The following is a 14642-nucleotide window of genomic DNA, read 5'->3' as shown; positions in this document are numbered from 1 at the left end:
AAAAGTCCTGAAAATTTTATGTACAAAATTTCAATATCAAAATATCAATTTATATACAAAATATCAATAAATACCAATTTATATACCATACTTGTTTAATATGATTCCTGGAACTAAGATTTATAATTAAATTACCAACCAATGATAAATATCACATATAGTAACTAATTTAAGAAAAATCAAGAATGAGAATGTACAAGAAGCGCAATATTAGATTTTAAAAACAAGTAAAAAAATATAAATATAGGGATTTCAAACCTGTGAATACGAATCGGTATGTATGATCACGTGAATATGAATCGGAATGTGTACTTTTTAATCAGATATAAGTACAAAAATCAAAGCTTTATTACAAAGCGCATTATTGGATTGCAAAAACACACGAATACAAATCACAACAATGGAATTTAAAGACGAGTGAAAACAAATCATGATGCATGATTTTTAAAATGTATGAATTTAAATCACAACAGTTGCAGATTTTGGCACAGTTTCCATTAGTCAAAATGGACAAAATAGTCTCAAGATACATGAAATTCCACAGAAAAATCACATGCCCTGCTCCTAGTTTTTAGATCTGGAAGGATGATACAAAAATCCTGTAATTCCGGAGAACACCCAGGATATAATCATATCTCTAGACAAAAAGTTCAGTTAACAAAATCATGCATATTAAGATTCTTATAGAAATACAGCACAGCAATGTACTACTCATTTATAAGTGCTTACCAGTACTATCTCACCTTAGCACAGTCATTTTCTAAGCTTTCAATCTGTTTTTGGAGGTTCAATTTATCTTTAATATAATGATCCTTTTCCAGATTAGCTTCATTCCGAATCTACAGCAGCACAATAGGTAAAACAAAATAAGATTAAAAAATAGAAAAAAAGAGAGAAAAAACAACAAACAAATAAAATTACACACATTTTAAATTTGCATTTAAATATTTCATCATTGTGTAAATGTGATTAAATCTTGGATAAAAACTATTTCATTTAAATAAATAACTATCAAATTTAAAGAAAAGCAAGAATTTAAAATTACCTTTGTGCAATTACTCTTCTCTTTTTCACACATTTCAGTGATATCCATTACTTTCGTAGATAACTCATTGCATGTTTCCTTCATGTCTGATAGCGATTTTTTACCTTCTTCAATTTCATTCAACAAGGAGTTCTAACAAAGAAAAAAAAATGTTTAAATGTAAGCATTCTTGGCAAAATAACTTATAATGATTTGCACACAAGATAAAAATAGAAATTACTATGACTTACTAGCTACTTGAAATCACTAACGTTAAGGGGGACTATAAAACTTTTAGGATATTGAAAATTTGGGATATCAAATATTTACAATTTAATATTAGTCAAAATAATATATGTTGGTATTTTAAAACTAAATAGCATGTTTTTACCTCAAATAATAATTGTTAAAAATAATGTCACAATTTTTACTTCTTTATTTGAATTTATGCTTTGCTTAACAATTTGCTTGTCATTTTTCTATCATAANATTTCAGCGGAAATTAGCGGGAAAAATGGAAAAATCTGAAAAAAAGCGGAAATCCGCGAATCCGCGGAAGAATCTCATCCCTGTTTTAAATGCAATAAATTATGAAGCTCTTTCCAATTTTGTGGGTGGATGCTTTATCCATGCACTAAAATATTTTTACTTCGAAATAACACTTTAAGAATTTCAGAGCAAGAATTCTTCGAAATGAAGGTAAAAAATTCTTCTTTTTTTTTTCTTCTTCTTTTGGAGATCAAAAAAATTTTGTAAAATCAAAGGCCATCATAAATGCAATTAGTGTTCTTATGCATTTATCAAATGCATAAGAAATCAAGTTTTTTTTTTACTTTTATTTTTTTTATCAGGGATGATTGTGACTAACTGAAAAATTTCGCCAGAATATCAGCTTTTGTTCAGGGAAGTCTGCGAATCAATGGACTTGAGGCTAACAGTGAATTATCCTAAAAATTACATGCCCTGTTCCTAGTTTTAAAACCTGGATGGACGACATGAAAAACTTGGAATTGGTACACGAGGAATACAATCATTCTTGTTTAATTTATAGATTTTCAAGTCTATAAACTTTGTCAAATTATTAGTAAAATTACAATTGCAAATTTTGATAAGAAATTTTAATTTGAACACAACGTTTTGAATATGTATTTACAATGATTATACAATTTAATACAAAGTTATCTTAAAGGAAGAAGTTGAAAGCAGAAGCTTGTTAGTAGCAAAATATAAATATCAAGTTAATGTTTATATCTCATGAGTAAATTGGTGATATTAAATTAAATGTATTTTAAATTGTTAAAAATACACCAAGAAATAATAACCTGGTACTAATATACTAATTAAGCTAAAATAATTAGCCACATTACTCTTTATTACATTTAAAACAACAAAATATAAATTTTAAAATGAACTTCACCTTTTCATTTTGTAGAGTAGTAACAGATTGTCGCAAGGTTTTATTTTCATCTTCAAGAGATTGGCATTTTTCAGTGATGTCATTCTTCAGCTGCATGTAAGAAAATTATTTGTTGAAAAAAAAATTTATACATTGGTTTGCACCAGCTAACTTAAACTTAAAGAAATATAAGTTGATTGTTAGAGTTGTATTCCTAAATAGAAGAAAAGAATTAAAGCTAGAGCAACCGTTACGGAGATATGATTTGGAGCCTCAAATATTAATTAAAAAAATACTTTCAATATTTAATAAAATACTTCATACACTTCCATACAATAGTTTAAACAATGCTATTTCAAGAATTAGAAATCAAAATTACATAAATGTAAAATATTAAATTATTGTATATTCAGAACTCAATAGAGCGCAGCCCATAGAGGGCTAAGGCCTACTGTGCCCATCTCAGTTTTCTTGACTTCAGGCTCTGGGGTGCAGGAGAGGAGCAGATGTTTGCGGTTGGGTGGCCAGCAGAACACGAAAACACCAGTGCTTAGTCCCCAGGCATGCTTGGTACTTATTTTATCGACCCACTGAAAGAATGAGAGGCTGAGTCACCCTTGCGCGGCCTGAGTATAGGACCCTGGAGCTTTATTGCTTCTTTATTCCATCAAAATATTGCAAGACAGATTCTAATTTAGACAAAATAGTGTGAGTCAAACTCGCAATGATTACGTATAGTGAAATCACAGAAAAGAATACTCATGATCAAAACATTACTAGTATTTATAGGTAATGTTCACAGCAGGCAAGATATTATTTTAAAACCAAACCACAGTTAGTCATAAAGTGGATAATTCTACAGATAACTGAAATTTCCCTGTACAAGGAAAACAAAATGTAAGATACCTACGTTGCTCATGTTCTCTAATGCTGCATTCAGATCAGCCTCAGCTAGACGACATGTAACTAATTCTTCATTTAAAGATGAAATTTTAGAGCAGAATTCTTCCTTAGATGCTTCAAATTCTGAGGCAACTGCTTCCAGAGAGTTTACTTTTGTCAATGCAGCCTACATGAAAATTAAATCACAATAAAGAATTATTTAAGTGTTTTATGAAATTTATTTAATTAATTACTTTGGTGTAAGTGACAAAAAAATTAAGTTTTCACTCAATAAATTTTAAACAGCTAATGCATGTTTTTAACATATTTTTTTTAATACTTGTAATAGGAAAAGCCCTTAATATTATGAACTTTTTAAAAATATTTAAGCCATAAAGAAAGAAAAAAATCTTAAGCATTAAAACATCCTATGGAACTATTTGTCTGATTTTGCTCAAATTTTGTATTTTGCCATGCATAATTACACTATTTAAAATGACGTAAAAAGTTTTATGTATGATAATTTTTAAATTTTTTCAGCCATTATTTAATAGATTAAAAATAATAAATACTTACTAAATGTTATTATTTTTTTTCATAGAATCTCTTTGGATAAACGAATTTTATAATTGTGTGCAAAAATTTACAATTCGCTCAAAAAGTTAGTTAGTAAGTTAGTTAAATAGTAATAAAGTTAGTAAATTAACATTTAAAGGTTCCAACTTTTGGATTGCTCTTCTGACCAAACTATTGGGACTATATTTCCCAGATTGCAGCTACCCCCAAGGACTTAGGGGTCAGAAAAATGAATTTGCCATAAAAAAAGGTATATTTATTCAGAGAAAGTACGTTTTTGTGTCTGATTTTGAAAATTAAGGGTCATTCTCTCGAATCATTAAGATTGAGTCCTACTACACACAGATCCGATCTTTACATCAAAAGTCATTCAGGTTGGTCTTTTTACTTTTAAGCGCACTGTACATTACATTCAACATATGAAAAAGCTTCTACTTGCTACTGCTTATCATACAACTGGCGAGGTTGTAGGGTAAGGTAGCTGTTTTCTTTTGGGGGGAGCTGAGCGTAAAGAATACTTTTGCCATAGTGTCTGTTTTCTTTGATGTGTGTTTTTCGGAGCGTTTCCACATCATGTTTCTTTTTCTTAAATCGTATAAATACTTTCCTTAAAGGGTTAATTTGCTTAAAGGTTAGTTTAGTTAACAATTAGCCATTCCCTCATTATCATTAGGCAAAATAGGAGTGTATAAATTACTGAGTACTTATAAATTACTTTAAAGAGAACTCATTTAACAGGTATCACCGTATTTTCAGAATTCACAATTAAAAACCAGAATATTAAAGAAACTGAAAATTAAAAAAAAAAATTATAAAAATACGAAAACAGTTAAATTACAAAAGCTATATTATTTATCAAACTATTTTTTTAAACCTTAATAGCTAAGTAGAATTAATTACTTCATAAGATTCTTTCATTTGGTCAAGTTCATGTTCTTTCATTTGCTTTTCTTCAACCAAAACATTTAGTTCATCAGCTTTTTCTTGAAGCAACTTTCCAATCTGAGAATATTCTTTTTCCTTTTCTGATAGACTTGTTTGGATCTGAGTTAAAGTTTGGTTGGACTTTGTTAACTTACTTTCTAAATTTTGTTTTTCTAACTTCAGTTGTTCCATGAATTTAGCTGTCGATTCCTTAATCTGAAAAAAAAGGGTAAAAATTATGACAAATAAAAACAATTCAGTAATATTTTATCACACATAATAAAATTTTTCTTAATTCCATAACTGGTTAAATTTTTTAAAAGACATATTGTTTTAAGTATAATTGAACACCATACTTAAATAATAATAGAATAAGAAAATGGGAATTTTTTTTTGCCTATCATTTTCAATGCTTTTAGACCATTTTCCATTTTACAACTTTGGTGTACAAAATACTCCAAAATATCTGTTTTTGTATACACACTCTTATTATTCATTATTTACTTGCTTTTATGTTTAAAAAACCTGTTTCCCCTCGTTTGCATAGAGTATGAAATTCCATAAAATTTGTGAAAAGTTTAATTGATCTGAACATTGAAGATGGGATAATAATTTAAAATAATAATTCAAATAACTAATAGTTAAAGTAGTAATTTTGCTAAGAATATGTTTATTAGGGGATCTAAATTTTTGTATTTTTATGGAAGGGATTTTTGTTGCAAGAGATTATGGACAAAAACTATTAAAGACAATAGTAAAATAAGGAAGCCACACACTTTCCTTGAATGCGAAATTTACAGAGGGCAATGACACAGGGAAGAGTATTATCATTCTGATTTCATTGAGTCCGGTAACTATTAATACAAGGAAAAGTCGGGATATTAAAACAAGGAATTGAAAAAAATTTACTTCTCTTACATTGCTTATTTCTGGACAAAACATGATTTATAATTCTAAAAACACAAATCTACATGTTTTTGAATGCAAAATTAACTTACTTCATGTTTCTTTTTAGACTGAGATAAACTTATATCTTGAACATAAAATTTGCTCGACTTTTTCTGAAATTAAATCCAGCAAATTACAATTTATATCTTTGAAACTGTGTTAGAATTAGGAACAAGAGGAAAAATTCCAACACTGCACAAAGGGGAAAACCAAAAGGACAACGGGCTTTCACGCCAAGAAGAAATGGACATCATGTACCAAATGGTGTAGTAAAGGGAAAAGTGGTTAGAATTGAAAAACATAGGAGGAAAAATATATAACAGCCATCTTAAAAAGTAAAAGTAGAGGTATAGAAACATAACAGACAGCCATTTTTAAAGAATATATAGATTTAGAAACATAACAACTAACCATCTTTAAAAGAAATATAAGAGGCAGCCATCTTTAAAAGAAAAATATAGATTTAGAAAACATAACAGCCAGCCATCTTTGAAACAGAAATGCAGGTTTAGAAACAAAACAGCCAGCCATTTTTAAGATAAATGATTTTAATTTTCTTCATAACTATTTAACAACCATTAATTCAATGAAAAAATAATAGTATAGAAATGTAAAGAAATGGTCCTTTTAATGTTGTTAAAAAAGTAATATGCACTTTCAGAATTTTAATGAAATCTAAAATATAATTTAAATTTAATTTTACGAGAAAAGGAAGCTGAATAAATTAAAAAAAATAAAAGGAAATTCAAGTAAGAAAATTTCTCCATTTTTTCTTTTAAAAATAAAATGAAGAACAATATTAACAACAGAAAAAAAAATAATAATGATTTACATCTTTTAGCTGCTGAGAGAGATTTTCCATTTGATGAGTTTTCATTTCTAAAGTTTTATCTTTCTTCTCCAACTCTTGTTTTAATGTTCTAATTTCTGTTTTATCAGCTGCTGATGTTTCTTTCTGCCAAGATAAACACATAAAATTTAAAGTAAGAATATCCTGTTAAGATAAACTAAATAAACAAATGAAATTTATTAAAATGTCATCATATTCGTAAAGTAATTACCTTAAATTGAAAAAATCAAAAATTATCACATTTAAAATAAAGCTTCTCAACTGTCTTATTTTACATTAGATTCAAAATACTTAATAAATAATAAACTTTCACTAGAATACAAATAATTTTACCGAGTACATCAATGTTTCAAAATAAAATTACAAATACTTACGTTAATTTCTATTTCCTTTAATAGTGATTCTTTATCATTCTCGAGAATTTTAATTTGGCACTGAACGTCATCTAGACTAGTTTGAAGTAGGCTACATTTCTTGCTTGCCTCCTGAAGGTCTTGATTAGTCTGGAATTATCAAACTATTTAATATTTTTTTTTAAATAAAATAAGTCGTTGAAAGATGTTTATCCTTCTACAATGGTAACTGCATTTTCAGAAAATAAAAAGAAAGTATAAAAAATTTTAGAACTGAGTTGCATTTAATTTTTGTGTGAATTATTAATACATTATTGTTTTTTATAGAATTTTTCAATATTTTGAATGATAATGAGCAAAAAACAAAATAGTCTCATAAAAATAAATCTATGTTTAAATAAATATCCAAAATAGACAATAATATTCTAACAACCCATTTATTTTATTTATTGATTGTTTCTAATATTTTAATGCTTTATGACTGCAAACATTAGAAACATACTTAAATCAAAATTTCATTAACATAACTTCCTAGAATAATAAATTGAGTTTGTTTACAGTTTACTTTGTAAACACAAAATGCGTGGAGAGATACACCAGGAATTTATAGTCTTGGCCCCAGAGACAATTAAGCCTTTCTTCTCTCTTGCCAGTTTTTCGTTCTTTCTTTAATCAAAAAATTTTAGTTAACAATTTTTGAGAAATAAACTTAAATAAATATTATTTTATCCATATGGTAAAATAGTGTAATGTAGGGTTACACTTCTACAGTAAAAATAATTTTGTTTAATATTAAACTCAACACAATTTCTTACCCTTTTTAACAAGGCTCGCATTTCTACCAGTTTTTCTTCACTTTTTGTTGCATTCTGTCCTACAATATTTTGTTGTTGCATTAGCTGCTCTTGAAGACGAGTCTTTAAAATTAAGAAACAAAAATAATTTGATGAAGTTTAAGAGCTTTAAAGGAANAAAATTCATGGAGGGAAATATAAAGTTATGACAGGTCCCTTAGGACAGTGCTCCCCTACCTTTTTATCACCGCGGACCTGTCAGCGTTTGATAATTTTTCCACGGCCCAATGGGGGGGGGGGGGGGGCTTTGATTGTTTATATTTTAGATTATTTTGATTTATTAATTTTAGTTTGATTGTATTTAAAAATGCCTTCAAAATAAAATACAGTTACACCAAAAAATAAATATAAAGTGATTTAACATTTTAACTTAGTAGAAAGTTAAATTTAATGAGAACCCTGAGCTTGCTTCTTTGCAATGAGGCGGTTCCATCTGGGGGTAATCGGAGACAATGATACATTAAAAAATTTATGTCACTACCTTCGGGGGCCCCTTTCTCTTAAATAAATAAAATTTTAATGGAAAACAGATATTTTTAATTTGGGGTATAAACCTAGGAATTTAAATTCAGTTTCAATGAAATGGGCGGCCCGGTACCATTTGATTCACGGACCGGTACTGGTCCGCGGACCGGGAGTTGGGGAACACTGCATTACAGAACTATTTCCTCTTGATTAAAAATTTATGCTCACAGCATTTTTGAATTGAGTTTATGTTCTTTTGCTTTTCAGTAAAGAGAGTTGATTAAATTTCAGAATAGTTTCAAGGAACGTGGGGAATGAGACTTCTTTGCTTTTCTCTGTTTTCTCAAAATTACATAACTCTTGATAGTTAGGAAAACAAATTTATTTTAATCTAACCAAAATTCTTAAAACCATAATTTTTATAGCTCCAACATAAGACCATAATCTTTACTCTGAAATCATAATAACTATGGATAATTTGTACTAGTTAGCACCTTAGATGTAGTAAAAAAATATTTGATTCAATGATGCATATAATTAAATACATACATTTTCTTCTTTTAACTGATGCATTGCAGCACTGGCTCCCTCACCATCTTGGATCTGAAGTGTAAAAAAAAAAAAAAAAAAAAAATTATTTTTTAAACAGAAAAATATAAATGTAGTTGTATATTATAGATTAATTTTGAAATATTTAAGTACTTTTCTGGTCAGTTTCTTGATTACATTTTGTTTAAACAATAAATATGTATAATACTGCATATCATTATTATACTAATTTCTTTATTTTTTAGTTTGTTTTGAATTTAAAAAATTGGTTAAAATAGAGAGAAAAATTATTATTATTATGTTTTATTATTTATCTTAATTTCTCCTCTCGGTAATTTATGAGATTATTTAATAAAATTTCAGCATTTTTTCAAATTGAAATTTCCAGTGTAAAATTGAAAGTCTGTACTTTTATTTTCAATTATTTTCAATATCACCAATTATTTTATTTTCACATCAATGATATTCCACCAAAATAAATAATTATAATAATAAATTAACTAATAAAATGTTTTTTTTTTCTTTCTCCTAATCTGTAACAAAATAATTTTTGAAGTTTTTAATTCTATTTCTCCAAAATTAATTTAAATGCCAATTTAAACCATAATTGACAATAACAGCAAAATAATATGTAATATCCAAATCAAAACTAAAAACTTCAGAAAAGGCACCAAATTTTTGGGAATTCCCACATAAAATTTCCTAATAGCTCTAGGTTTCAGATAAAAAATTACATTTCCTGATTTTTCTTCTTCTTAAATGTTTAGTCAATCAAATTTTCTGTTTTTTTTTCCTTTCTTAAAAAAACATAGCAAACACGATTGGCAGAAACATCAGTTTTTCCACACAAAACTTTGTGATTCTCAAAATGTATTTTGATGGTTAGGAATCTTATTAAAATTTACAAAATACCTAATTTAATTTTTTTTACCCAAATTTAAAACTTTGAAAAAAAATGCAACTAAAAAAAATAATAGAACATTAATATATAGACACATGACAAAAATGATAAAATAAGAGACATAATATAAAATAAACACTCATAATCTTAAAAATAATATTAAAGAAAAAAAAANAAAAAAAAAAAAAAAAAAAAAAAAAAAAAAAAAACTCACTTTAGAAAAAAGATTTTCTCTATCCTTTTTCATGTCTTTAATTTTTTCTTTCATTACTTTGATTTCTTCTTTCAATTGTGAAAGTACTGTTTCTCTAATGGAAAATAAACAGGAAATTACAAAGGTAAGTAAGATAAGTTATTGAAAAATCAGTTGTAAGTTATCTGTAGAAACATTTAATTTGTATAATTTATATTTGCTTGTACTAACTGCATTTCTCTAGAAGACTTCATTTATTTTTGCTTCTAACTATCAATTATGTAGTGCCTGTAGCATATTTGTATTGTGTCTTCCAAAGTGTAATATTGAATGTAATTATTAACGTGATTATGAACTCAAAAGTAATACTGCATTTATTCACATAAATAAATTATGAATGCAGTACTTCCTAGGAATAAAAAAAGGGTAGAGTGCTGTCTGTCAGAAAAGGGCACTTTTAATTTTGGAAAGGTACAAAATTAATACTGTAAAAATGCATGAAAATGAGAACTATTACTTAATAACTGAATTTGATCCCCAACAGTTATTAAATTACGTTTTTATACTATTTTATGCGTATATTTCAAAAAATAATTATCTCCCATTATCAAATTATAAAAAAAATGTGCAGTTCAGAAAAATAATTAAAGTCATGTTAAAAGGCGATCTCTGTCCATAAATTTTCTCAAAAAAAAGTAAACTAAAAAAAATTATTAATCAAAAAAAAAAAATTTGAAAGCAATAATTTAAACTGAAAATTGTAAGAAAAAAAAATTTAAAAATGGTATTTATTTACCCCTTTTCCCCCCAAAAAAAGATACTTTTAAAAATTTAATGAATTGAGATTAATCCCAACAAAGTAAATATTTGTAATAGTAATCAGAATTAAACCTATAAACACATAATTTTAACAGCATGAAATTATTATTTAAACGGTGAATAAATTTGTTTCAAAATGGAATATGAAGCACTGCTTTGAAGGGATGGCAGCTTATTTTTACAAAAGGGGCAAAGAGGGCGTTTTTAAAGGGATCAAAGGGCAAGCCGTCCTTTTAAATATGCTTAGGAAGAACACAATGAATGCTTATAATATTTACAAAAATAGAGTGGAACTTCATTTTTTCCCCCTTCAAATTACAAGATGTAATTAAACTTTAAAGGAAAAAACAACAACATAAAACAGTATTTATTTTCCTTAAAATTTGTCCCAACATTTGAATTAATGTATCATATATAGAAAAGGTCGTGAGTACATTTTCTTGGCAAAAGGAATGCCACCAAAAATGTTAAGCAATGATGGCTAAAAACTAACAACTTATAAGAAAAAATATTTACATACTTTTCAGCAGATATCCTTTGATTTTCTTCCAAAGAACTATTTTTTTCAAGTAGAGAAGCCTTAATTTGCTCATAGTCACTAACCTATTGAACAAATTACGGAAAAATCAATAAAGGAACATTTCACACACATACTAATAAAGTTCATAAAAAAGGAAATAATTAACACAAACTGATAAAGTTTACATAGTGAAAAAGGTAAAATTGTTCAATGAATAATGAAAAGGTGAAAAATTTTTTTTCTCTTGTAAAATAATTTGACTATGGAAAAAAATGAGGAATACATATTTTTGAAACCTTTTGAAGCATTAGAGGGCTTTATAAATAGTTTAAATGCATTATTTGGAATAAAAAAAAATCATTACAAAATAAAACGAGAAATAATAAGAAACCTGAATATTTTAAAACCAACAGAAATAAGTTGATACTTGGCACAAAAGAAGGGCTTAAAATTAAATCTTTCTATAATACAACAAATTCGAGTAAACATTTTAGTTGCACAATATTTGGAAAAACCAAGTTCATAAACATTCTATTTAAAAGACAATTCTTTTAAATTACTTTATATTTTGACATACTTTATCTAGATTGGTTTGCAGCTTGTTTTTCTCAATTTCTTTTGCATTTAGCTCTCTCTGAAGATTTGATACATTGCTGGACATCTCACTCAACTTCTTTTGAAGGCTAAGAAATAAAAGTCAAATTCATTTGGGGAAATCAAATGAAGCATAAGTAATAAGTTATAGGGAAAAAATTCAAGGTAAGTAAACACAACTGAGTTATAAATTCTACCAATCATTGCAATATAAGAACACAATGGGAAATGATTATACTGCAGGTCAGTGGGTCAAGTCAGATTACTTATGATTGGTTGAGAAATGTAAGAATACTAAATCTCGTATCAACTTAGAAGTAAAGTGATAGAATAATACTCTTTTTGTCTAAAAATAGGAAGAAAAAAAAAATAGATATAAGTGTCCTAGTATAAAAAGTAAAGACACAAAAAAATGTATTATCTTGTTCATAGACATTTTGAAATAAATCTATTTTTAAAAAACTTTTTTTTTCAAAAGAGGTTTTTAACAGAATTTATTATTATACAGTGCGCAAAATAAAAAAAGGACCACAATGAATAACTTTTCATCTAATAATCGGATCTTCACATCTTAGAACTGAATCTTAACAGTTTAAGGGGATGACCTCAAATATGGTAATTAGATCTGACCCACATAGCTTTTTTGGCGGATTCAGATTTTTGACCCCCATAATATAAGGGGGAAGAAAGAAACACGGTCCCAATAGTTTGCCTTATTGGCTCTTGGCATTTCCGGCAAAATTAAATTCCTAGTGCACTTTAGCATCCAAATAGAGTCTCGGTGCTGGCATCTAGTATGGCAGAAACTAGACGTCCAAATTAAAATGACCAACGGTATCTCACCCATTGTGGTGGTCCTGACTGTGGATACCACCTCTGGAAAACGAACTAGGTCTGCTCATCGGCAAGACCGATTGTGCAGCTCATTGGAAATAAAAAAAAAAAACTTTTGCTGTACTTCACCATATCTTGAGAACTTATATTTTTTGTACACAATTATAAAATTTGTTTATCCAAAGAGAATTTCAAGCAAAATATAAGTTTTAGAAAAAATTTATTATTTTTCATTATTTTCACTTCTTCATTTATTATTTTTCATTTCTTCACAATGGTCGAAAATTTTTTTAAGGCAGACAATTTTTTACATCATTTTAAAGAATGTAATTTTAAATAGAAAAATACAAAATTAGAACAAAATCGGTCCAATTTCTGAAAAATCAAACTTTGAAAAAAATCGTATTTTTAAAATTAGATTTCCCAGAAACTATTAGAAAGATTCCGCTCAAATTTTGTATTTTGCCATTTAGAATTGCATTCGTTAAAATGATGCAAAAATTTGTATACCTTACAATTCAAGATATTTTCGGATAATATTAATTGAAATAATACAAAATAATATACATTAACTAAAAATTATTTTTTGGGCGAAAATATTCTTGTATAAACAAGTTTCATAATTCTGTACAAATTTTTTTTTGATTTGCTTGAAAACTTTGCGAGCTATGGCAAAATACAAATAAATTAAAATTAACTTTACGGGGACCAAACATTGGAATGCTATCCAAATCTAACTATTGGGACCATAATTCCCAGATAAAGGCCTTTCCATATATTTTGGGAATCAGAAATCCAAATCCGCTGAAAAAAATGTTTATTCAGAGAAAGTATTTTGAGTTTGATTTTGTAACTTAAAATATCGCCTGCACAAATTAATTAGTAAGGTCACCCCTTCGAATTACTAAGATTAAGTTCTATGAAAGTTCAGGTCAGTTTAGGGTTATTTAGGGTGGTCCATTTTTTATTTTGCGTACTGTACACATAACCATATGAAATATTTGGCTTTTAAATCAGAAACCTTTATAAAAAAAATATAAAAAAATTATAACAAAAATTAAAACCCCACTTTTTTTTTTACACAAAAATTTAATTTTGCATCTACTCAACATTCAGGTGAAGCAGAAATACATCTTGAATTTATAATCCATAAATGATTACATTTAATGCTGAACCCAGAAACAATTAAAAACAGTAAACAAATAATTATAATCTTGTTAATTCATCTCAATGTTTCTTAATTTTATTATAACTTTCAAATATGGGTCATTCTCACAAAAAGGTGATTTTTTAAGTCCCTTAGTAATAAATATTAGGAAATACAGCAGATTTCTTAATATTTTTCCTCATCATTTTCGTTAAGTTCTAACTAACAAATTATATGCATTTCTACTAAATGTATTTAATATTTCATTCTTATTTTTTAATAAACATAACTTCAAAATCCCCTCCGTGGACGTCCCTACGTCTGTGACACACAATAATTTTTAATGGCTCTTAAACAATTTAAATGTTTTTTTAATGATTTTTGTAGTTTTACCTAGTTAAATGTTCATAGTAACTTTTTATTTAATATTTTAAATTTTTTTTTTTTTTTATAAAATAAATGACTAGTAAACTTTGTCCATCACAAATGAAATCTCCCTCCATGGACAATTAATATAGTTCGGTAAATATGCAATAAAGGGCAGCATATACGAAATCCCTATAAGACAGCTGCTGGGAAAGGTAACCATTCCATTTTCTAATGTTAACTATCAGTTTTTTTGCTCCTTTTGGTGTGAGTTTTGGATTGTTGCGTTCAATTGGGGTTCGGCAAGGTTCTCACCGTTAACTCCGTGGACATCATAAAGAAGGTAAGAGAAAATTATTTTATTTTTATAGATGAATTTTAGATTGCAAAAATAGTATATTTAATAAAAAGAACAGTACCATTTTTGTAACTTTAAAATTAAAAATC

At 27.3% G+C, this 14642-nt stretch overlaps 1 protein-coding gene across 1 annotated transcript in view; it reads right to left on the bottom strand.

The window, feature by feature from the left end:
* The window catches only part of LOC107437479 (early endosome antigen 1), a 38301-nt gene that overhangs the window by 7687 nt on the left and 15972 nt on the right, over positions 1–14642 (bottom strand). Inside the window, 12 exon segments of the mRNA XM_071187128.1 lie at positions 744–839; positions 1046–1177; positions 2442–2531; positions 3331–3489; positions 4779–5018; positions 6583–6705; positions 6975–7103; positions 7769–7870; positions 8822–8875; positions 9937–10030; positions 11255–11337; positions 11832–11937. Of these exon segments, the coding sequence (XP_071043229.1) occupies positions 744–839; positions 1046–1177; positions 2442–2531; positions 3331–3489; positions 4779–5018; positions 6583–6705; positions 6975–7103; positions 7769–7870; positions 8822–8875; positions 9937–10030; positions 11255–11337; positions 11832–11937 (1408 nt within the window).

This window comes from Parasteatoda tepidariorum, chromosome 10 (assembly GCF_043381705.1).
Source record: "Parasteatoda tepidariorum isolate YZ-2023 chromosome 10, CAS_Ptep_4.0, whole genome shotgun sequence".
NCBI lineage: Eukaryota > Metazoa > Arthropoda > Arachnida > Araneae > Theridiidae > Parasteatoda > Parasteatoda tepidariorum.
This window is presented reverse-complemented; position numbering and strand designations above follow the sequence as displayed.